The following is a 23,447-nucleotide window of genomic DNA, read 5'->3' as shown; positions in this document are numbered from 1 at the left end:
TTTCAACCAAACCCAGGATATGGGACGCAGAGACTGATGGAGTTAAGAGGAAAGAGGGGATGAGGATGGAAAAATAAAAGTGCTATAGATCTGTGATGAGTTGAGGGGTAGTCATGTAACCATATACTTTTGGTATGTTGATAATGAACTATGGGCTTAAATATAACTTGAATTGTGAAAGTAACTATTAGTAAACTTGGGATGGATAGAAACACTTCCAAATACCAGGGAATGGAAACATGAATTAAAAACAACAACAAAAAAAACTGGAAAGAGAGTTGGATTTAGGGAAGGGAAGGGAGAACTTTCATTTCTTTCCTGCTTTGTTCTTTAATTTTTGATTTCTTTTTGACAATTAGGATGCAGTGATTAATTGCCTTTATAGTTAAAGACAATGAAATAAGAAACACTGAAAAGTCAACCATGTTCAAAGATGCACCTGCAATGTCTTTGGAGAAACTGTTTTCTTCCATTCTTCCCCCCTCCCACCCCCACCCCTACACACTACAAACAATGAATAATGACTGTTACTGGAGAAAAGGGCTGGAGAAAGGTATGTGGCTAACTCCTGAGGCCCCAAAGTAAAAACTGAAAAACATATGCCATAAATAAAGATGGCTATCTGTGTACTTACAAGTTCTCATTTGTTGAGAAGAGGGATGTTCTGACATGTCCCAGGGATGCACTGTTCTCATCTTTAGAAAATTAGACTCTGTGATGGGCTTTTCAGAAGACAGCAGGTTGGAAGCCACCGGAGCAGTGGCATGGTGAGAAGACCTCTGGCCTAGATCTTCTTAACCTGGAAATGAAGGCATCCATATTTCAGTTGTGTCTCTGCCCCTTTTGTGAGCTACGTGCCTTTGTGCAAGTCAGCTAGCCTCTCTGAGGCTGATTTCTCATCCCAGAAACACTGTGTTGCTGCACTTAGTCAACATTCTCCAAATGTTTGTTTTATGAATAATGAATAAAGGAATGAGTCACATGACTTGCCTAAGGTCAGCTTTACTGGGAGCTGTGTCTGAAGACCACAGGTATCCAGTGACGGGTGGTCTCTCCCACCTCTCCTCCTCACGCCCATCACTCACCGGCCTCAGCACTCTGCACACCTCCCGCAGGATCTGCTCCTGACTCTCCACGGAGCACAGCACCAGGGTGCAGACCACCACATCCATGGAGCCACTGGCCACCGGGCGCATATTCTCCCCGGCAGCCACCAAGAAGCGCTCAAACTGCAGGTGACGGTTCTCCGCAAGGCTCTTGATCAAGAACTTCTCAAAGTTGGGGTTGGGGTCAATACAGGTCACCCTGCATCCAGGAGGATAGAACTTGAAGTTGGTGCTGGTGCCACAGCCCACCTCCAGCAGGGAGAGCTTTCCGGAGGGGCCCTGGAACGCCTGCAGGTTGCTGAAAAGCCCCCGCTTCTGGCTTGCCATCTGTTTATTGTACGTCTCACTGAATCTCACCAAGAAGTGGGGGAAACATTTTTTACATATCCAGCCCCACAAGCCCAGAAAGTTCAGCAGGCGCATGGGAAAGGCCAGGACGCCGATGGCCAGGAAGAGAAGCTCAGTGAAGATTCCCAGTGAGCAGGAAAGAGAGCTCAGAACCACCGGGGTGGGGGATAGGAGTGGGGTGGGGTGGAGACACCACCGTGGGTGATGTAGGCCCCTGCAGGCCCCCCAGGAGCATAGAGTCATCAAAGGAGGGACAAATAGGAGGGAGATGATATCTCGAACCCCAATCTCCTTAGGCTCTTCCCAGCATGGAGAGGATAAGAACCACCATGAGCGTAGCAGACGTCCCAGTGCTCAGCTGCCACAGTTACGGCTTCAACAACAGAAACAACTCCCACTTCCTGAGTCTTTAAGTACATTTTATAACATTACCTCCTTCAATACTTAAAAGACCCCACAAGACAGACACTATTAATTCCCCATTTTACAGAAGAAGAAACTGAGTCACACAGAGGTTAGCTACAAGGTTGTGTGGCTGGGAAGCAGCAGCCGGGGTCAAACCAGAGTTCACACCTTCCACCCTGGTGCTGCATGGTTTCCCGGAGACTGCCCATCTCTGTTAGGGAGAGTTACTGCCATGCAGGTGGAGGGAGACCGGAGAATGCGCAGGGTGTAGAGCATTCGCTCAGAACAGCCCCACAAAACGTTTTTATCACCCTGGAAACAGAAATGGCATTCTCATAGAGTCTGTAGAACCTTCTCTGAACTAACCTCTTCCGCCCACCTTTGAATATCCTTGTGCATGCTTAGCTCTTTCCTGCCATAGACATAGAGGCTTTTCTCCTCTGCACCAAGGCTAGCCTCACCTGGACTCCTACCCCAACCCCCCTTTTCCCCTCTCCTTGTTCCATTAATTAGTCCCCCTTCCCCATATTTAACATCACTCCCTGTTGGTCCGTCTCCTTTTCCTTTGCCAAGCCTCATGCTCTTATCTCTTTTTCCTACAATAATCCTTTCCTTTGGCTTGCTTTCCATTCAAGCTGACTTCCCATCTCACTTGCCCTAACTGCCAAACTTCATGAGAAATCATCGTTGGCACTCCCTGTTTCCACAGCCTCACTATATTCAGACCTCAACTTGCTGACATCTGGCTTCTGTCCCCACAGCTCCAAAGAAAGTGCATGCAGACAAGTGAGAAGGCAGTCAGAGGGAGGGGAGCAAGGGGGGGGTGACAGTACTAGGAAGTGGTAACCGATGAACGGAATGGAATATTAAATCTGAGGGGGTGAGAGAGGCTGGTGTTCAGGGCATGGGTGGAGAGACAGCCTATCCTCAGAGCCGGGAGGGAGGGGGAAAGGGGGGGTGGAGAGGTAAGTCTGGGTGGGAGAAGGAAGGTAAGGGGGTTTTCACCAGAGGGCCTTGATGTTCTTAGTGAAGAAGAATGCTCTGATACTCTGGTGAGAGTGAGGGTGCAGGGTGTAGGGTGGGGGGTAAAAGGAGAGGAGAGAAGCTTTGCAGTAGCAACCAGGGGGACGGGGAGAGGTAGCTGAGCAAAGGCAGAGAGAAGTGCCCGGTAGCAAAGAGGATGCAGCTGAGCTTGGGGACTCTGAGTTGGTGGTGACACCAGATTGACAGGAGATGGTTTTCTTCACTGCTGCTCTGCAGCGTAGAGCTCAAGCAGAGAAGTTCAGAGTCGTGTGTGTCTGAAGGAGGGTGGCCGGTGGGGAGAACGGGGCTGCTGGTGTGGCTGAAGGACACATCTGCCGAGAGTGAGAGGGTGGCCGATAGTCCTGTAGTGTGAGATCAGAGTTTAAGAGTTCAGAGATGGAGCAGTTTAGGGTCTAGAGCGTGGCCACGGGCAGAGACAAGAGAAAAAGGAAAGAAGTGAAAATCACTGGAATTGAGGAGCTAAGGAGCGATCAGGCTAAGATGCTGGGTGGGTCATCAATATGGAGAATGAGGGTGCCGGGGTGGAGAGGAGCACGAGGAACCAGGTGCCAGCGTCCCTGGTGAGCATGAGGGAGTGGAGCCAGCAGGGACCAGCTACAGAGGTAGGGGTAGACACGGTACGGCTGGATGGCATGAACCTTGTAGGACTTACAAAAAATTACAGTGATTTCTGCAATCAACATATAAAGGTAAAAACTCAATCGGTATATAAAGGATTTTATTCTTTTCATAAATAGCATTCCTCTGAATGTGTGTAGCTCAATTCATTTAATCATTTCCCATCAACAGGCATATACGTTGTTTCCTGTTTTTCACTAATATAACAGCAGCAGAGACCACACATAACTCTTATGTGCGCACTTTTGGTTAGAACATCTAGGATAAGTTTCTGGCAGTGGAAGTACTTGGTTAAGGACCACTGTATTTGTTTTATTTGTTTTGTTTATTGAGGTTAAGGACAAACGTCTTTAATTCTGATAGTTATTGCCAACTTGCCCTTGAAAGAGGACGCACCGATCAATGACCCCACAAAGGACAAAACTTTCAATTACCCATACACCCGTTAATACTGTTATCAAACTTTTTAGTCTTTGACAACCTGACAGGTGAAAATGGCTTTTCATTGCTATTCTTGTTGTATTTCTTTGAGTGAGGTTGAGCATTTTTTTTCTTATTTGCTATTTAATGGTTTTCCTTTCTTTTCCTTTTCTGAAAGTAATCTAGAGGCCCAAACTGCCAAGGTTCAAATCCTGGTTTCTCTACATACTATCCATGTGACCTTGGGCCATTTCCTTAAATTTGTTGTGCCTCAGTTCCCTCGCTTAAAATGGGGATAATAACACACACTATGCTTTAGGGTTAATTTGAGAACTAAACCGGTGAATAGATAGATGCAAAATGCTTAAAACAGTGTCAGGGACATATAAAGTAAGCACTATGTAATCAATAGTTCCTATTTTTCATGTCTGTTGCTCACTTTTCTGTTGCACTTGTTTTTTGTTTGTTTTTTGATTCATCTATTTAGGAAAGTAGCCTGTTGGCCGTCATATATGTTCTTCCTGTCTTGCATCTAAAAACTAAAAACCTTTCAAAGTGTGAGGCAACAAGCATTTACTTGAAGTCAATAAGAAGAGCTATTTGGGACACACTGATTCAGGCAGGAGACCAAAAGCGTTCTGATTAGGAGAAAAACACAATGGGTATTTATGAGAAAGAGAAGGGGAACAATTACATCACTAGAAAGAAGGCATTACTATCGTTGCAGATAACATAACATAGTGATGCTAATTGTAAAAATGTTTTTAATTTGCAGTCTGGTGGTCATCTGTCCGGTAGTCATAATATTTTCTTTCTTGTTATCTTTGCAAACAGTTCTTTGGGGCTTCAGGTTGCTTTAGTCTCAGTCCAGAGGTTATTTTTCCCTGTTTTAACATTCCAAAGATTTGAGGCATTAGACGTACAAGGCAGTTCCTCTGGCATGGCAGCTCTGGCTCCATTTTAAAGTAGCTCCATTTATTATATTTTGACATATCATTTGACTTTTTTTTTTTTTAAGCATTACATCTCATGCTGAAATGTTAAGTGGCTTGTTGAATGAGCTCAAAAGAGTCAGAAGGCTTTGGCTAGAAATAAATTACATTTACACAAGTGTCTTAGGTTTGTAAATCGGAAACACAACAAGGCAATATCCAGAGTGTCCCGAAGGAGAAAGAAAAGTTTGAGAGTTTTTCTAGTAAAAAGCACACGTTTGGAAAAAAAAGAGTCAGTCCTGCATTGTTAGCCTGTGTTTGGCTTGCATAATCTTGCAGGTATCTGGTGGTCTGGATAATGGAACATTCTTTCCTTAGCATGACAAGTGGTTATCTATAAGAGATATACACATCTTCAGTATAGGAACGTTCTTTCTTTAAGTCCTTCCGAGGTTTACCTTGGAATTTAGGTGCTGGCGCACAACTGAAAGTTCAAAAGCTTGAGTTCCCAGGCTGGTTAAAGCAAGCACAGAATCATTTCTTCATGCGTCAGCCTACTTGATTTTAATAATTTAGCAGCTTGACCGTAGTGACTCCATTTTATTTCTTCACTCTTTTCCTCAGGCTTTTATGATCACAAGCATTTGAATTGCAAGATTGCAATAAAAAACAAATCATGCCTTTTTTTCTTCTTTAGGAATCGAGGTTGTATTTTAGGGGATGGACAATGAGAAAGTGCAGAAGGAGCCAAAAATCATGTCTCCCTCTCCTCTCCGGAGAGCAGTAGCCAGTTCCACCCGCCAGGGCCGTGGGACCGCAGTATTTGGGCAGATTTAGTGAAGCCAAGCGGGGCTGAGGACCTGGGGCTGCTTGTTTGTTCATAGCGGGGTTACAGAGGGTGCAGAGAAAGCCAGATGGGGAGTGGGAGGACAAGTGAACGTGTGCTTGGCAGGTGTGTGTGTGTGTGTGTGTGTGTGTGTGTGTGACAGAATACTACGAAGATGGTGTAGGCAAAGGTTTTGTGGGTTTACTGGTTTCTAGATTCTGCCCAGAATCTCCTAGAATGGTCTCTGTTGTGAGGCCAGCAGACGCATGGGCTGGGGTGGGAGGCTGAGTTTAGATGAACCACTAGAGTGTGCACTCTTTTTTTTTTTTTAAAAACATTTTATTGGGGAAGGGGAACAGGAGTTTATTGGGGAACAGTGTGTACTTCCAGGACCTCTTTCCAAGTCAAGTCGTTTCCCCCCAATCTTAGTTGTAGAGGGTGCGGTTCAGCTTCAAGTTGTTGTCCTTTCAGTCTTAGTTGTGGAGGGCACAGTTCAGCTCCAGGTTCAGTTGCCATTGCTAGTTGCAGGGGGCGCAGCCCACCATCCCTTGCAGGAGAAACTGGCAACCTTGTGGGTGAGAGGACGCACTCCAACCAACTGAGCCATCCAGGAGCTCAACGGCAGCTCAGCTCAAGGTGCCGTGTTCAATCTTTAGTTGCAGGGGGCACTGCCCACCATCCCTTGCGGGACTCGAGGAGTCGAACTGGCAACCTTGTGGCTGAGAGCCCACTGGCCCATGTGGGAATCGAACCGGCAGCCTTTGGAGTTAGGAGCATGGAGCTCTAACCGCCTGAGCCACCAGGCCAGCCTCTAGAGTGTGCACTCTTGAGGGGCAGGCATTTAATCCTTGGGCTTTCTATCTTGACAGCTTCTTGTGAAGCCTCCAGAGGGTGTTTGTGTGTGCAGCCTGGCACCGAGTGGGCTTATGGTGCTGACCTGTGAATGCAGAGAGAGGAGGAGACTAGCAAGGGCTGGAGCGGCCAGGAATGCTTCAAAGAGGGGATGGAAAGCCCCAGGGGTGGATACCGGGCAGGCCTTGGAACGGGGAAATACTGCTCAAGGGCAGGCTGAGACCTGGGCCTGAAAAGCCCACAGACCTTTGCTCCTTTGCAGTGTCCTCCCAGCTCCCCCTACCCTAGAAACGTGGGGATTTCATCTCTGGTGAAGAAACCATGGCTCAGGGGACCTTTGAACAGAAAAATGGCAGGGGTGGGGGGATGAGGAGGAGTGTTTCAGTGCTGATGTAAGCACAAGTGTGCAATTGTGTATCCACAGACACACTCTCCCCCTGACCACAGACTCCCACTTGCATATCAACATTCACAGACATGCGCACAGCTTATACACATGTAGGGTGTGCATGCAGCAAAGCCTCACAGAAGTGTACAGACATCCACAAAGTGTCCCAAATACACACAGGTGTCCCCTTCTACAGGGACAAATGAAATAAGTGGACAGGAATGTGATTTAGGAGTGGGGGAAGCTCAGGCCTAAGGTAACCATTCTCACAGGCCTCTGGACTTCACGTGCCTACTGGATGTGGAGAAGAGGGGTGAGAAGTGGGGTCATACCCCACTCAGCCTAGTTTCTCTGTAGAGATGAGGTGTAGGGTCATATGGCCAGGGAATCCAGCTAGGGCAGGCCCACTCTGGGGATAGATAGCTCAAGAACTGACCTCATCTCTTAAGGAGGAGCTGCACTTGGGGGCAGGGAGGCTGTCCAGGAATGCCTGTCTGGCTTTCAGTTGTCTGGGAGAGGGGCTGGGGGCTGACTCCTGGACTAGAACATTTTTGTCGACCGCTTCAGTCAATGTTTTACTGCTTAATCGCTCTGTTCTGGCCTCAGGAATCTGGATATTCTTCATCCATCCCCCAAGCCTGCTCCAGGAAGCCTTCCCTGACTGAGCCTGGTTCAGATGGGCTCTGGCCGCTTTCTACCACAGCTCTGCGTCCGCCAGTATCAGGGGCGCTGGGGTACTACGGTCGGACTTCCCATTCCTGACTGTTCCGGTTTGGACCGAAAGCCGGTCCTCCGCGGGGTGGGAGGTGCGGAGGGCGGAAGCGCTGCCCGGGGAGGGGCCCGAGAGGGGTGCAGAGAAAGGTGGCAGGTGGCCAGCCCCGCCCCTACTTGTGTAAGCCGATCGGCCAGCGCCTAGCGGATAAAAGCGGCCGGCCGAGTCCCTCCTGAGGTCAGCGAGTTCGGCTCCCTCTCGCCTGCTGCTAGGTCCAACCCAGTGCAGCCAGCATGTCCACCCGCCTCAGCAACCAGGTCTTCAGCTCGCGCTCCGCAGCCTTCCCAGGGCGCGGCGCCCAGGTGCGCTTGAGCTCGGTGCGCGCCAGTGGCTCCGGAGGCAGCAGCCTCTACGGCCTGGGCGCCTCGCGGCCGCGCGTGGCCATACACTCCGCCTACGGGGGCCCGGTGGGCGCCGGCATCCAACAGGTCACCATCAATCAGAGCTTGCTGGCCCCGCTGCAGGTGGACATAGACCCCTCCATCCAGCAGGTGCGCCAGGAGGAGCGCGAGCAGATCAAGACCCTCAACAACAAGTTCGCCTCCTTCATCGACAAGGTGAGTCGGCCACAACCTGCCCTGAGCCACGCCACGCTCCAGGCCGCAGTAACCACCCAGACCTGACTGCTCGTGGGCTAAGCGCTGGGAGGACTGGTGTGCTCTCTCTTTCCTCCAATGTTGGGGGCTCCAGAGGCCAGGGCCACGAAGTCCTTCCTTTCTGGGCCCCTTCTCTGCTAGGGGGCTGTGTGGACTCAGAGATGGGGTAGGGGTGACACCCCCTTCCCAACTGAGGAGTCCCCCACGATGTCTACCCCGAGGCAGACGTTGGAAATAAAGGCCTGGAGGGAGGGAGGGAGGGAGGGAGGGAGAGAGGGAGGGAGGGAGGGAGGGAGGGAGGTTCCCGGCCACACCTGCCTCACCCTACCTGGTCCTCCAACTTCCCTTTGGTGGTAGGAGGTGATTGAGGTCATACTTGCCTTTGGAGAACGCCCAGGTGGGGGCAGGGAGAAGGCACTGAGGGGCTTGGGGAACGGCCATTTGGGAGGTGTTTTCCCTGGCTGTTTGGGTCCCAGAGGAGTGCGGGCTGAGGGAGTGAGAGTGGGGTTTGGGAGAAAGGGGGACAGACTTGACTGGTGGGTCTAGGAGTGGGGCAAAGTGGGGCTGGACCCAGGAACTAAGGGCTAGCCCAGCTGGGCCCCTCTGGCCAGGGCCTCCTCCCTCAGGTGCAGACCAAGCCTTCCCTCTCCTGCCTTTGTGTAAGCTCTCCACTTCCCAGGTCCTCCCTGTCCTCTCCTTCACCATTCCGACTGCACACGTCCCTCAGGTTCTGCTGAGGCCTCCCAGGCCCAGATTCCTCCCCTGCTGTTGAACTGCTCTATCTCACTGTTTGCAGCCCCCGTTCCTGCCACCCTGAGTTTCTGGTTCTGAGGAGGCTTGCTTCCCACCCCCAGTCATACTGGGTGCTCCTTAGGGACCTTTTGAACCCCAGGGCAGCACATAATAGATGCTCATTTTACATTGATTAGATTGTAGCAAACTGTCCTGAGAACTTCTTGGAGGAAAGGGGAAGGCGAGAGAGGATACTGAGGGAGGAAGAGAGGGGGGCCGAATCAGGCCCAGGACATAGATTAGGAAGGGGAAGCCCTTCAAAGAGGAAGGTGGAGAAGATCAGCGGTAATGGGATGGGGAGCACAGGAGGGAGAAGACCCATGGCTGAACCAGGTCCTCGGTCACAGTCGAAGACACTCCAGGCAGAGAATCCTGGAGAAGAGGCTTGTTCAGGGTGGTTTTCCTGGATGAGAGGGCCATGGGCTGGGGGAATAGCCTGTGGGAGCGTGGGCTCTGCCCGGTGGCTGGAGACCCTCCCAACCCACTGGGGGTGGCACGGTCTGCCTCTCATAAGTTTCCTCCTCCATTTCCCTGCCAGGTACGGTTTCTGGAGCAGCAGAATAAGCTGCTGGAGACCAAGTGGGCACTGCTGCAGGAGCAGAAGTCGGCCAAGAGCAGCCGCCTCCCAGGCATCTTCGAGGCCCACATTGCTAGCCTGCGCAAGCAGCTTGAGACCCTGCAGATGGATGGGGGCCGCCTGGAGGTGGAGCTGCGGAGCACACAGGACATTGTGGAAGACTTCAAGAATAAGTACTGCCCCCCAGTGCCACCTGCGGGCATCCATGCCAATGTGCTCCCAACCAGCTAGCCCTCTGCAAGTCCCCTCTGGGTTAGGGGTCAGAGGGTGCAGCTGCTCAGTACACTTACCCATGAAGGGAGGGTCTTGACTAACACATTCCCTGCCTCTCCTAGCCCCTCTTTTTCCCTGGGGGCTGTTTCCAAGTCCTTCTGGTCTTTACTCCCAGTAAAATATCCCCGCCCTGCCCTGGACCTGCCCTTTTCCCTTTGGGTATCTGACCAAGACCCCAAGAGAGGGATGGGCATAGGGTGTCCTATGACAGATGTGTTTCAGAACTTGTACAGTCCCCACAGGTTATTCTAGAACAGCTTTATTTTGTTCAGGTGAGGAATTAGAGACCAGAGAGGTTCAGGGACTTGATCCAGATCACATAGCAGATCACCGGGAGAGCTGGGACTTGAATTTTGGGCCCTGACTCCCAGGAGGAGACATAGAGCCAACTTGGGCTGGAGAGAAGCAAGGAGAGAGAATGTTCATTGTGAGCCAAGGGAGGGACTGCAGAGGATGAGGGCCTGTCTGGTTAGGAACCAGGAAGGAGGCTCTGAGTAGGGGCAAGGAGTGCAGGGCCTGGAAAGGCGGGGGTCTTGAGGACAGGCCTTTCAAGTGCCCACTGAGTTCTCTTGTCTCATTGAATAAAAACCGAAGCTTGAGGCTTGGCCGGGCCCCACCCTGGTGGCCCTGCAAAGAGGGCACTGGGGCAGTGAGTGAGTTCTGTGCTGTGAAGTGCGTGACTAAGCCGGAGCAGGGACACTGGCTCTGACGAGGTAGAACAAACAAAGGCCTCCGTGGAGAGTGCCCACCCCCTACTTCCCTAGGGCAAAGTCAACAGGAGAAATCCCACAGCAGGTGGAACCAGACAGATGCAGGACAGGGAAGGCCTGAGGCAACCAATGAGCCCCGGTTGTCATGTGCACATGCATTTATGAGGACATATACTCTCCCCAAAACACACAGAGCACTTTCCTGTGGAGCCAGGCTGAGCTCAGGGCTGGGGCTGAAGGAGGATCTGGAAAGGGCAAGGGGAGGGCCCTGGGTGCAGCTGCCCAGTGAGCCCCCATCTATGCACCCTCCAGCACAGCGCTGTAGTAGGGGTGGACAGCCAGCCTCAAGGATATTTCCATAACTCTTTTATAGGACCTGAGGGAGTGGGGCTTTTGGAGTCTGGCTCCTGGAGGCGCTCTGTCTGCTGGAGTATCCAGCTCCCCAGCGCAGTTGCCCCACATTGTTCCTATTGCTCCCCAGCCAGCTCTTGGACACTGCTGAGTTCCTGTTTCTGATACCTTTTTATTTAATTTCCCAAATAAATAACGGAGTTACGCCCACATACTGTCTTGCTCTGTGCCTTGCTTTGCTGATGTCCTCTTATGGGTGGGGCTGGCTCCTTGGGAGAAAGAGGCATGGGTACTAGACCGCCTAGTTGGGACCTGGTTCTTCCGGGAATTTATGTACTCCCGTCCTGATTTCACAACGTTTCTCCCTTTCAGGCCCCTTCTTCCCTGCTCAGGGGGTGGGATTAAGCAGTGGTTAAGGCCTGGGCCTGGAGTCAGACGGCCAGGGTTCGAGTCTGGGCTTTGCCACTTAGCAGCTTAGTGACTGGACCGATTACTCTGCCTCCATTGCCTGCCCTGCTAACCATTGTACCATTGTTGTAAGATTGTGAGGATGAAATGAGCTAATGCACAGGAAGCACATAACAGTGCCGGCCCCATGTGAAGGGGTCCATCAGTGTGGCTTTTATTATTTGCCTTCTTAGTCCTAGTAGATGCAGCCTTTGTCCTTTAATTCACATAATTTCCCTGATTCCTCATGCCCCTCCATCCCATGCCAAGACTCAGAGCTTTAGGGTAGCCGTATGGAAAAGTCAGGGACGTTGGGTTTCATAGCTGACACCTGGTGTTTCATAGCCTGTCATTAGGAGGGGGTGAGAGCAACGCAGGGTAGATTTTCACACCTGGATCTGAGTGGGGATGAAAGCAAAGCTGCTCCGACACCATGTCCCCCTCCCCCACTGCAGGTTTGAAGAGGAAATTAACCGGCGCACGGCTGCTGAGAATGAGTTTGTGGTGCTGAAAAAGGTGAGGGGCAGGTAGGAGGGATGAGGGGTGTGTTGTCTGAATACATGGGACGGGACCACATGTCCCTCTCACCTGAGCAGTCAAGAGGGACTGGCCAAGGTCTGACTACAGGAAGGGAGTGATGGGTTTGGAGGAGAGACCAGGCCTTGACAGCACAGCCTGTCTTGTGTGCAGCGTGCATGCCCACGTGTGTGTGTGTGTGTCTGGTGAGTCACTGGACTTGTTTCTGGGCCTGGAGGCGTTAGAATTAATACTAAAGAATAAAGTTTAGAAAGGGAGGTTTCAACCCCAAATAACGAAGGGCTCTATCACAGTTAGAACAGTTCATTACAGACAAGGGTGGCTCATGGCAGGCCTGAAATATTTGCTTGAATGAATGGAATGGGCTGCCTTGAGGCAGAATGATTTTCCCATCCCTGGAGATGTGCAAGCTGAGGTTGGAACTGGTCAAGTACCTTAGAAATATCTTAGAGGGGCTTGATGTAAGATTCTGATTCAACACACACGGAGCAGCTGAATATTGCAGGCCCATCCACATAAATGCAGCCTGCCCCAGAGTGCTGGGTCCTTGGAGAGTCAGGGAGAGGTAAACATGGGCCCTGCCCATAGGAGTTTAACCACAGGAAAGTGTGGCTAGAAGGGGCCCAGACATCCTCTGAGCCTGCAGTGCTATCTGCGGCCTGCCTGCCTTGAAATCATCCTTGCTGCAAGTTACACGTTTAAGCTTGAGATACTCCCATCTCTGGGAGTCGTGTCTGGAGTCTGAATGATTTTATGCTCCCTTATTTGACTGGTGAGAAGTTGAGGCTCACAGAGTCAAAGCGATTTGTTCAAGGTCACAGAGGTAGTACGTGGCAGAGCCAGCGGTGTGTCAAACCGCCAAGGCCTTTAGGAACTGGTAAAGGGCTAGATTTGGGGCTTCCGTGCTACCAGGGTTGGGAAGGCAGCTGTGGCCCTGGGGCTGCACAGAGATGATGCCCATCATGCAGCTTGGGAGAGTCTAGAGGAGGAAGCTGCCTGCCATGGGCGTCTCAGGCAGCCTGGGGAAACTGTTCTCGATAGAGCCGTGGTACTTAGCCATGCGGGTTGGACAGTGCTGGCTTACTCCCACCCTACTGAATGTTTCGTGCACTGAGGACACGGTGTCCCTCTCCCAGGATGTGGACACTGCCTACATGAGCAAGGTGGAGCTGGAGGGCAAGGTGAATGCCTTGAATGACGAGATCAACTTCTTAAGGACCTTATACGAGAAGGTAAGGATGTCAGGGGTTGGAGACATGTCACGTCCTATGTATTCTAATCAGGGGTTCATCTGGTCCACTGCCTGCCTCTGGGTCTGTCTGGATGTGTGTTGAGTGGGTAGGGGTGCCTTTATCCTTTCTGGACTCAAAAATCCATGATGGGCAGGGAATTTAGGAGGAGCTGACAGCCGCAGAGCAGGGGAGGGTCAGTCAGGATTGGCCTTCCAGAGACATGGAATGACCATTTGTCTGGAAGTGGGATTGGGAGGGGCCAAAAGGAGCCAGGAGGAGGTCACAGAATCCCGGGCTGTGACGGAGTTCACAGGTGGGCTGGGTGGGCGGGCAGGGGAGTCTGAGACAAGAGACTGCAGTGCCTGAGAGTTTCCACCCAGGGGACTGGGTGGGAGGCCACCCACGAAGCAGCCACTCTGTCTTTCTGTCTCCTCTATCTCATTCTCTCCTTTCACCCTTGCTCTGCCCTGGGCTTCTAGCTCTTTCTCTCATGGGACTTCAAATCGTCTCCACTCCCATCAGTGTGAGGCTCTGGCTTTAGGCAGAAGATTGGGAGGCCAGTCATCTGGAAGCACTGGTCGGGGACATAATTACAGGTGAGGCTAAGTACAATGTTCAGTTCTCAATTCAGACTAGTCTTTGCCTGAACACCCAGCCTCCATGAGCCCCTCAGAGCGAATTTCCACATGAGTTAGTGTCAGGGCCTGGGTCCTTGAGGCTTGCCTTGGGCATTTCTAATCTCAGTGCAGGTGTTCACATGTCTGTCACATATATGTACGCACGTGCACATGTGTATATGTATATATATGTGGTTATATAAATGTATATATGATTCTTTTCTTATTATGAAAGAAATACATACTCTTTGCAAAAAAATCTCAGAAAATTAAGTAAAGCATAAAATTGAAAACAGGGCACCTATACCTGCTGTTATCATCTTGGTATCTACCTTTTCAGACTTATTCTGTGCATATATACACAGAGAGGTATAGAAACATATCCTTTAATAAAACAGTATATGTTTCTGTTTCTGTTTCCATATATACTCTTACATGAGCAGTACTGTTCATGTAACAGTATGTATGGATATATTTCCCTGTCCGTAAATACAGCCATTCCACCAGTCTTAAAGGCTGCAGAGTGTTCTGTTACAGGGCAGAATATGACTTATCTTACCCGCCTCTAGCGGTCCCCTTTGCAGTAGAGCTCATGCTCCAGCAGCTGCACCTCACAGCAGGTGTCATCACAGCTCACCATACCCTGTCACCCCTTTATCCACTGTACTCCCACCAGACTCTTACTGGAGAAGTTGCTAATGGGCTTTTCAGGGAGCCAGAGTGGACAGAAGTGTTTAGCAGGTGCTGGTTTGTGCCCCTTCACTGCCTGGTGACTCATACCCACTCCAGCCTCTTCCCTTTTCCTTTCCCTAATGTGTGGGAAATCCCAGGTTGGGCGTGGGAATGGGGGTGGGTCATACCTCATGGCCCAACGTTCTGTCTGGTCCCTACAGGAGTTGTCAGAGCTGCAGGCCCAGGTCTCCGACACGTCCGTGGTCCTGTCCATGGACAACAGCCGCTCCCTGGACCTGGACGGCATCATCGCTGAGGTCAAGGCCCAGTACGAGGACATCGCCAACCGCAGCCGGGCCGAGGCTGAGACCTGGTACCAGACCAAGGTGTGCAGCCACTGAGGCACATTTCCTCCTCCTGCAGGGTCCTTGGTGGCACTCCTCACCTTGTCTTCAGACTTGAAGGCCTGGGTCCCACTGTTTTGGCACGGACCAGTGGTTAAGTCTGTGGTGCTCTCCCATGTCCTGGGAAGAAGAGGATGTGAAGGCGAGGGCCCTGCTCCGGTGGGGGAGCAGGGCAGAGGAAGTGGACATGGATTAATAATTACAATAGCTAAATTTTGGCAAATATTCATAGTGCCAGGCAGTGTTTCAGTTGTTTTATCTGTATTGACTCATTTAACCCACAGAACAGCCCTATTAGGTAGGCTGTTATTATCCCCATTTTACAGATGAGGAAACTGAGGCATGGAGAGGCTAAGTAATTTGCTTAACTACACAGCTGTAGATGGAAGAGCAGGGACTAGATCTTGTGTCCTAGGGCTCCAGACCAGGTGTTGCGTGGAGCCAGAGCAGCTGACTGTGCAGGTGCTGTGGGCATGGGTGGGGGTGCGGGGGGAGGGAACTTAAGGCAGGGTTTAAAGCAGCATAGAGAGCTATCTCTGCACAGATAGGGAGTCATCCATGGTGCACGGGTGAGAACACACATATGCCAACAAGGGGACCAGTGCTCAGACTTGCTGTACGATCCTTGGGCAGTGCCTTCAGTCCCTGGGACTCAGTCTTGTCGTCTGTGAAATGGGTGGTACTGAGGAGGGGGGTGCTTACAGGTGAGGGTGTTGGACTTCCAGTGATTCTCCAGCACTAGGACATCATGAGAGTGAGAAGAACCCCAGGATCAATGGGGCGAGGCCTCAGGAGACATACTTGTCCTCCCTGACCTGACTGGGAGGAAATCGAGCCCCTGCCCCGCCCCACTGCCTAATGTCTGGACTCCTGGCATTGGGCAAGGGTTGCTTCGAGTCAGACTGTCCCTCCCTGGGAGGATAAGCTGGGAGGTCTTGCCACTTAGAACCTTGGGTCTTCCTTGGGTGGGGAGAGGGATGAGTCACCTGTAATTATTGCCCTCCCCCTGCCATACTTCTCTGTATGGCCCCTCCAGTTTGAGACCCTCCAGGCCCAGGCTGGGAAGCACAGAGATGACCTTCGGAATACCAGGAATGAGATTGCGGAGACGAACCGGGCTATCCAGAGGCTGCAGGCTGAGATTGACAGCATCAAGAATCAGGTAGGCACAAGCCCTCCTCCTCGCTCCTTCCTATTTCTTGGGGCACGTGCAGGGCAGCCAGCTGAGAATGAGCAGCAGGAGGCTGGGGCCAGGGTTGTCAGCCCTGACCCCAGCCCCCACCTCCAGCCCTGGGGGCTGAGGGTAGTGCAGCTCAAGTCTCTCAGGCCCCCCACTTGGGAGATCTCCAGGACGGAATGTTCTTGGCCAGGTCCTGGCTCAGGCCGAAGGGAGGAGAGGCGTCTTATTTGGGCATAGAGCCTGTGGAAGGAGCCTCAGGCTGGCCAGCCAGAGAAGAACCACCGTTCATTACCAAATTGGTACTGAGCACTCTCCTTGCACCTAGCTCTGGGTGCAATGTGCTGTATACCTGGGAGCTCACAGCTGTGGTGAGCGTTGGTGTGTGTGTGTGTGTGTGTGTGTGTGTGTGGACAGCAGCTAGCAGAAACCTTTACTCTGGCTGATAAGACCCTGTCCCAGCCTGGACCTCACTTCCCACCACTCCCTCACTCACTGCGCTTCGGCCGTACTAGCCTGCTTCCTGTACCTTGCGTTTGCCAAGCATCTTCATGCTTCAGGGCCTTTGCACTCAGTGTTCCCTCTACCTGGAATGTGGTTCTCCCAGCTTTGTACATGGCACATGGCTGTCCCTTTCCTATCCCTGGGGAATAGGATAAAAGACTTCAGAGATGGCTCCCTCAACCACCTAGCTACTCTATCAGCAGTCTGTCTGAAGTTCTCTGAAGTACCTATCACTATCTACAATGTTCTGTCTTATTAAGTATTTATTCCCCCCCTAAAAAAAAATAAAAGAAATGCCTTAAGAGCAGAGACCCCATCTGTCTGGTTCACTGATCCTCCCTTCCTAGCACCGGATGCATGGTGGGGGCGCAGGTCTCAGAGGACAGACTGATGGGAGCATGTGCTGTGAAGCTGGCATGGGTGGCGTTGTTCCACCCAAGGGTCCTCCCAAGCCCTGGCTGAGGCATGTGGGTGGGTGGGGCAGCTAAGCCTGAGCAAGTGTCTGCCGTGGGAGGGAGGGAAGGTGACTTGTGCGGCAGTTTCAGAGAGCTAACTTCCAGATAAGGTGGGGGAATGCGATGTGGGGTGATTTGTCCAGAAATTCCTTCCCCTCAGAGAACTGTGGTTTTGTTGACGTGAGGGCAGAGACTGCCTCCTGGCAAAGATACAGGGCCCTGAATCACCCATGAAGCAACTAGTTTCCAGGTTGGAGGGGAGGCACAGAATAATGAACGGCGGTTGCCCAATCCCTGCAGTTTTCACCACATCTGGGTAGCTTCTCACACAGCAGGGCAGAGCCAGGCCCCATTGTTGGGGTGTCTGTCCCCGTTGAGGGGCCCAAAGGCAATGGGATAGGCCTAGCCAAGGGGGCATCAGTGTGACAAGAAGGACACTGACAGGTGGACAAGGGGCAGAAGAGTATCAGAGGGCCTCCCGGGGAGGGTTAGCGGGGCTGGGAAGAGAGGCAGAGCGCATGCGCTGAGTGAGAGGAGAGGCTCTAAGGGCAGGGAATGGTCAGTGAGAAAGAGGAGGAGAACTGGGCTAGGGGATGGGGATGGGGCCCTCTGAGCTGACAAAATGAGACCTGGGACCAGACAGACTCCTGGGGGTAGGGGTGGAGCCACAGGCAGGAAGTGGCAGCTGTTGCTTAGGTCCATCATGAATCTGATCACCCCTCCCAAACCTGGGGGCAGTTGGTCATGCATTTCGGGTCTGGGGGTTCCAAGCAATGACTCTGTGCTCCAAGTCCCCCTGTTCTAGGCCTGTTCCAAACTGGTTCCTGTTTCGAAGGTGATTTTTTGTTCTTCCCAGCTACCTGAACTCTGAGGGCTCATCTAGGCGCCCATGATTTGGAGTTCCTCCAGCTTGGGGCTGGGGAGCTGGGCATTTATTTGTAAATCGTAATAGCATTTATTAATAATAGTAATCAAATAGTAATCATAATAGCATTTATTAAGTACTTACTGTATGCTAGACACTGTCTCAAGGACTTGGGTATTACCTCATTTAGTTCTCAGAATACCTTCATGAGGTAGACACTGATTATTGTTATTTTAGAAAAGAGGAGACTTTGGCTTAGAAGGGTTGATTCATCCAAGATCACATAACTAGGAAGTGGTAGGGACAGAATTGGAACCTAGGCATTGGGTATCAGAACCTATGTTTTTAACCCTTGGGATCCTCCAGTGTTTGGGGAAGTTGGCTGGTGCCAATGAAGCCCCGGAAACAAGTTGCCCAGGTGCTTGCTGCAGGATGGGAAGGCAGGAAGGCAGAGGCTGGTGAGGCCTGCCCCCACATCACAGCTCCTCTACCGCCCACAGCATGCCAAACTGGAGGCCACCATCGCTGAGGCTGAGGAGCGTGGGGAGCTGGCACTCAAGGATGCACGTGCCAAGCAAGAGGAGCTGGAGGCCGCCCTGCAGCGAGCCAAGCAGGACATGGTCCGGCAGCTGCGCGAGTACCAGGAGCTCATGAACGTCAAGCTGGCCCTGGATATCGAGATTGCCACCTACAGGAAGCTGCTGGAGGGCGAGGAGAGCCGGTGAGGTCACGGAAGCCGGAAAGGGATCCTTCTGGGGCTCAGTGGGGCTGGGACCTGGCATTCATCCATCAACAAGCATTTCCTGTGTCCACTCTTCGGCAGGGCACTGGGTGAGAGGTGCAGGGAGGGCACAGCTGATGCTTACTTCTCTGCCCTTGATGAGACTTTGCCCTTCTAGACCAGGGGTGTCCAAACTGCAGCCCGCGATCCACTTTTTATCGGCCCACAGCAAATTCCAAAAATATATTTAGTTTACTTAAATAAACCAGGTGAGGCTATACATACTTCACCTCGAGTGAGTGGCCCGGCTGTTTGTGTATTTTACCTAATATGGCCCTGGTGAAAAACGTTGAAAAAAGTTTGGACACCCCTTTTCTAGACCATGTGGTGTAAAGCACAGTGGGAGAGTTGAAGTAATAGCAGCCCCTTCATGTGTGTGGTCGTCAGCAGGGTCATCGTGTTTGATCCATAGAGCACATTCAAGTTAGCAGGTCAGGCATTGTTGGTACAGACGAGAAACTGTGGTTCAGTTTTATTAATTGTGTGGACCGGGCTGGTGTGCAGTCGAATTCTGCTGATTCCTGGTTCAAGTATCTTCCATAATGCCAGGCTGCTTCTCACTATAGAAAGTGCTAAGTCACGTGGTATTGACTGAATGTGATGAAGCAGGTTAATTTCCCTCTGTCCCCAGAGATATTTGCATACTTACCTGCAGCCTTAGAGGAGGCTGGGATGGGTTAATCTTTTAGGGAGTTCTTCACGAAAGACATGGACTCTGTGTCCATGAAGTTGGGCCTTCAGTCTCACCTTGATAGGTTGGGTGATTCGTTCAGTCAACAGACAGGCTGTAGAGTTGTGCCTTGGGGGAAGGTTAGGATTTGGAGAAGCTGAGAGGGCAAAGGCCTGGAAGTAGAACTCATGGCTTGGCTTGTTGGAATCCAACACAGAGAAAGATAATATGTAAGACATGTTTCTGCCCTCAGGGAGCTTGCAGAGGGGTTGAGGAGACAAAATATCTGCAAAGGAAGCACTTGGAGACTAGTAGTTAGGATTTATAAAATGCTGAGTTCACACAGAACTTTGTTTTTCTTTCTGAGTATTATTCCAGAGGGCTGGTGAGAGAAGATGGGGACGAATGGAGTGGAGAGGAAGGAGTTGGGGAACAGGGGAGCACTGGGGGCGGTGCTGAATGCTGAAATCAGTCTGGAAAGAGAGGTGGGAAGGAAGAGGAAAGTTGGCCCCTAGTTTCTGTGTGATGAGGAATTGAACACCAAAGCTCTCTGGGAAGATTGAGAGCAGCTGATCTGGGGCACAGGGCAGCCCCTGGGCCCAACTGTCCCAGCCACGATGCCTGTCTCTGTGCCCTCCTCCACTGTGGGTACAGGAGCCCCACTTCTTGGGAACACATATCCTGGGCCTCTTTTCCTCATAGAATCATAACTGGGGGACAGAGTGGGGCCTGATCCACTTTCTCCTGTGGGCTGATGGGGCTAACGCTCACGGATGTGAGTGGTATGCCCAAGGTCATACAGCAGGCAGAGACATTCCCCCGGAAAGCCTCGTATAAACCCAGGTTGCTATCACAGGAGCCTATCCTGGTTCTCTGAGAGGAGACTATTCTCTCTCCACCACTTAGGGGACATTGAGATGGACACCTTGTTTTTATCCTTTACCCCCTCAGCCCTTCCCAGGGGCCGGTCTAGGACTTACGGTTTTAGAAACTCACACAATTTGGATGGAGGGTCTTTTAAAATTTTTTTAAAAATTTTTATTAGTTTCAGGTGCACAAGACAAAGCAAAGCTTAGACGTTTATCATTTATATCCCTCACACTGTGTGAACCCCTGCCCCCTATCCACTATCCCTCTGACATCGCACGGAGCCATTACATTTCCACTGTCTCTATTCCTAATGCTGTACTCCGCTTCCTGTAACCATATACATACAAATATATAAATATACATACATATGTATATATTTATATAGAATTATAGTTGGCATTCAGTATTGCTCAGCTTCAGGTGTACAGTGCAGAGATCAGGCATCTACATCATCCCTGAGGTGGTCTCCCAAATGGGACACGTGTCCATCGGATACCCTACAACATCTTTACATTATTGATTACGTTCCCCAAATTAATTTTCAAAACCCCGTGGCCATTAAAATTTTTTTTTAAGAATACAAAGTTACAGATATAAAATTAGGCACAAAAATATTTATTTAGGGTGACAAAAGAAAAATCACAGAAGCCACTAGAGCCTGAGATATTCAAATCCCTTCCTTTTGAGTTCTTTAGGCTTTGTACCAGAAATTCTTATATGCAATTGCTGCCTGATTGCAGCCTGGCTCCCCTCTTTCTCTCCCCCCAATGCACTGCCAGCAACGGGATCCCAGACTTGCTGAGGCCATTTGAACAAAGGGCCTAGATGCTGAGCCAGTGGTCTCTTCTCATTCCCTCCACAACGCAAGGTGTACCCTCCCCCATGCAGAGTAAACTCATCCTCGAGGCCAAGGGTTTGGTGACAATGGGGCTGTGCGTCACAAAGCAAACACACCCAGCTGTCTTGGATGGATTTTTAATTTCCGGTGCAAGACGTGTTTCAGCCCCACAGGCTGCTTAAAGCCACCCCCATTCCCTCCTCAGTCCCAGCTGGAGCTGCATTCACTCAGTCAACAATACAGTAATTATTTCAACACATATTCATTAGTGCATGCCTGACCTCGTGCTGGGGGCTGGAGATATAGGAGTCTGTAAGCTACAGCCCACTTTGAGGATTTCATGGTCTGGTTCAGGGAGGCAGCTCTCTACATAATAATGAGTGTGGCTACCATTGACCGAATCCTGTGTGCCCAGGGCTTTAGGGAAATTATGTCATTGAACCCTCCCAAAAAACCTGGTGAGGTGGGTACTAAATTAAGCCCTATTTATAGGTGAGGAAATAGAGGCTCTGAGACCTTCCCAAGGTCAGGTAGCCAGTAGGTAAGAGGGCTTAAGGGAACCCTGCCCCCCACTCCTCCTTGCTCATTTTACAACAAGGTTGAAGGAAGGCTGGAAGTGTGGGGACAGAGGAAGGAACACCAATCTTGCTTGGGGCCTGGGTGGAGGGGTGCCTGGGAGGGCCTCCTCCAGCGCTGAGGAAAGAGTTGGTCTCACAGGTCTCTCCTCTGCCCCCAGGTTGGACGGAAATGGAGTGGGAGCCCTGAACATCTGTAAGTCCTTGGCTTTGGCTCACCCCTTGTAATGTCCAGACTGGGTAGGGTCTATAGGATGGTGCATTGGTCCCAGGGCCTGGCCTGGGGGGGACCGGCAACCTCCTTCAATAGCTTCCAGGTGCCCTGGAGCTCCCAGCCAGCCAGACTCAACATCCCAGGGAAGTCTTACAAGAGGGGAGGGTGGGGCAAGGAGCACGTGTGGAGCAGACCTCCCCTCCCGCATTGTCCAAGGCTCCTTCCGGGCTGGCCTATTGCGGGTGGTGGGACATGGAGGTGGTGGTGGGCGGAAAGGGCTGCTACGGCAGGAAGGTAGGGATGGGCGCCTTGGTGGTGGGCCTCATGCTAATGGAATCCTCCTCTCCTTACTCCCAGCTGTGGTGAATACCACTGGCGGTGGTGGCAGCGGGCTGGCCTTCGGGGGAACCATGGGCAGCAATGCCCTGAGATTCTTGAGCGACGGAGGGCCTGGGACTCTCAAGGCCTATTCCATCAGGACCACATCTGCCACACGCAGGAGTGCCCTCAACTGAGACCTGGGTATGGGGCGACCCAGACCTCCTCCTCCACAGTCACAGGAGAACTCCCCTCCTGGTCCCATCCCTGGTCCCAAGATTGCAAAGCAGTCTGAGAAATGCTGTCAGAATAGCTTCCAATAAAATAGTCTGTTTCTGAAGCCTGGGTGAGCCCATGCCTGGCACCTGGTACCCTGGCTTCATTTGGGTGGACAAGGGGTGGGGAGGGAGGGGCCCTGGAGAAGACAGAGTCTGTCCTGATAACTAGAGGCCTCTTGTGCAGGAGACTGGGAAAACGCTTGGCTGACATGGGGCTGCTGCTCTAAGGAACCTGGCTCTTATCCAGTGTGAGGCCATGGGCTGGGGTCAATTCCAACGCCTCTCCTGAAGAAGTCCAAACATACTCAGGGAAGTTCTGGCTCTGCCAGGACGTGGGCACTGGAGTCCTCTCCTGCGGAGGGGGGTGGAGGGCTGTTTGCACCCCCCGCCCCCGACCCGTGTGCTGCCAGAGTACATTCCTTAGGCCCTAGTTTTCAGGTGGACCAGCCAACTCTCTACTCTCAGACCAGCTACCCTCATCCCTTCCTGGTGCTGTGTCTGCAAGGCCCTGGGGCCCTGGACAGTGTGTGTTTGAGGTGCTAGAAGGGGTTCTCTGGGTCTGGGATTCTGTGGGAGTAGTGGTGGTGGGAGGAGGTCTGAGTGTGTTTGGGAAGGGGATAGGGTGAGGGTGTCCCCATAATCTGGGTCCCTGGTAGTGGCTCTGTTCCTGGGTCCGTGGGCCGAGAGATGGGCTGTGTATCTGGACCCCTGGGGCATCTGTGTTAAGTCTGTGCTTGATGGGGCATCTGTGTGCTAGGTCTCTGATGTAGGGTCTGTGTGACGTGAGTGTGTGGGGTGTTTTTGTGGTCTGTGCTTGGGATTATCCATCCAGGATGGACAGCAGCACATGATGGGAACTGGGGAGGAGACGGGGGAGTCTCTGTGTCTGGGACCCCTCCAGGAGTGATGATGGAAGTGGACCACTGGTGTCCCAGCAGCCCAAGTGATGAGGTCCCCACTGAAGGTGTAAGGAGAGGTAGGCC

The 23,447-nt window shown here is 51.7% G+C and overlaps 1 protein-coding gene and 1 pseudogene across 1 annotated transcript; one reads left to right on the top strand and one right to left on the bottom strand.

Annotated features, from left to right (window-relative positions):
* Window positions 1–962: 962 nt before the first annotated feature.
* LOC141570019 (thiol S-methyltransferase TMT1A pseudogene) lies at window positions 963–2,258 on the bottom strand (annotated as a pseudogene).
* Window positions 2,259–7,841: 5,583 nt separating this feature from the next.
* On the top strand, window positions 7,842–22,526 carry KRT7 (keratin 7). The gene is made up of 9 exons (XM_019724514.2): window positions 7,842–8,268; window positions 9,638–9,849; window positions 11,913–11,973; window positions 13,131–13,226; window positions 14,737–14,901; window positions 15,956–16,081; window positions 18,421–18,641; window positions 21,816–21,850; window positions 22,226–22,526. The coding sequence occupies exons 1-9, from the start codon at window positions 7,945–7,947 to the stop codon at window positions 22,381–22,383; spliced, it is 1,398 nt and encodes a 465-aa protein (XP_019580073.2). The 5' UTR covers window positions 7,842–7,944; the 3' UTR covers window positions 22,384–22,526.
* The last annotated feature ends 921 nt before the right edge of the window (window positions 22,527–23,447 follow it).

This window comes from Rhinolophus sinicus, linkage group LG02 (assembly GCF_036562045.2).
Source record: "Rhinolophus sinicus isolate RSC01 linkage group LG02, ASM3656204v1, whole genome shotgun sequence".
Taxonomy (NCBI): domain Eukaryota; kingdom Metazoa; phylum Chordata; class Mammalia; order Chiroptera; family Rhinolophidae; genus Rhinolophus; species Rhinolophus sinicus.
Note: the sequence above shows the minus strand (reverse complement) of the source record. Positions and strands in the feature narration are given on the sequence as shown.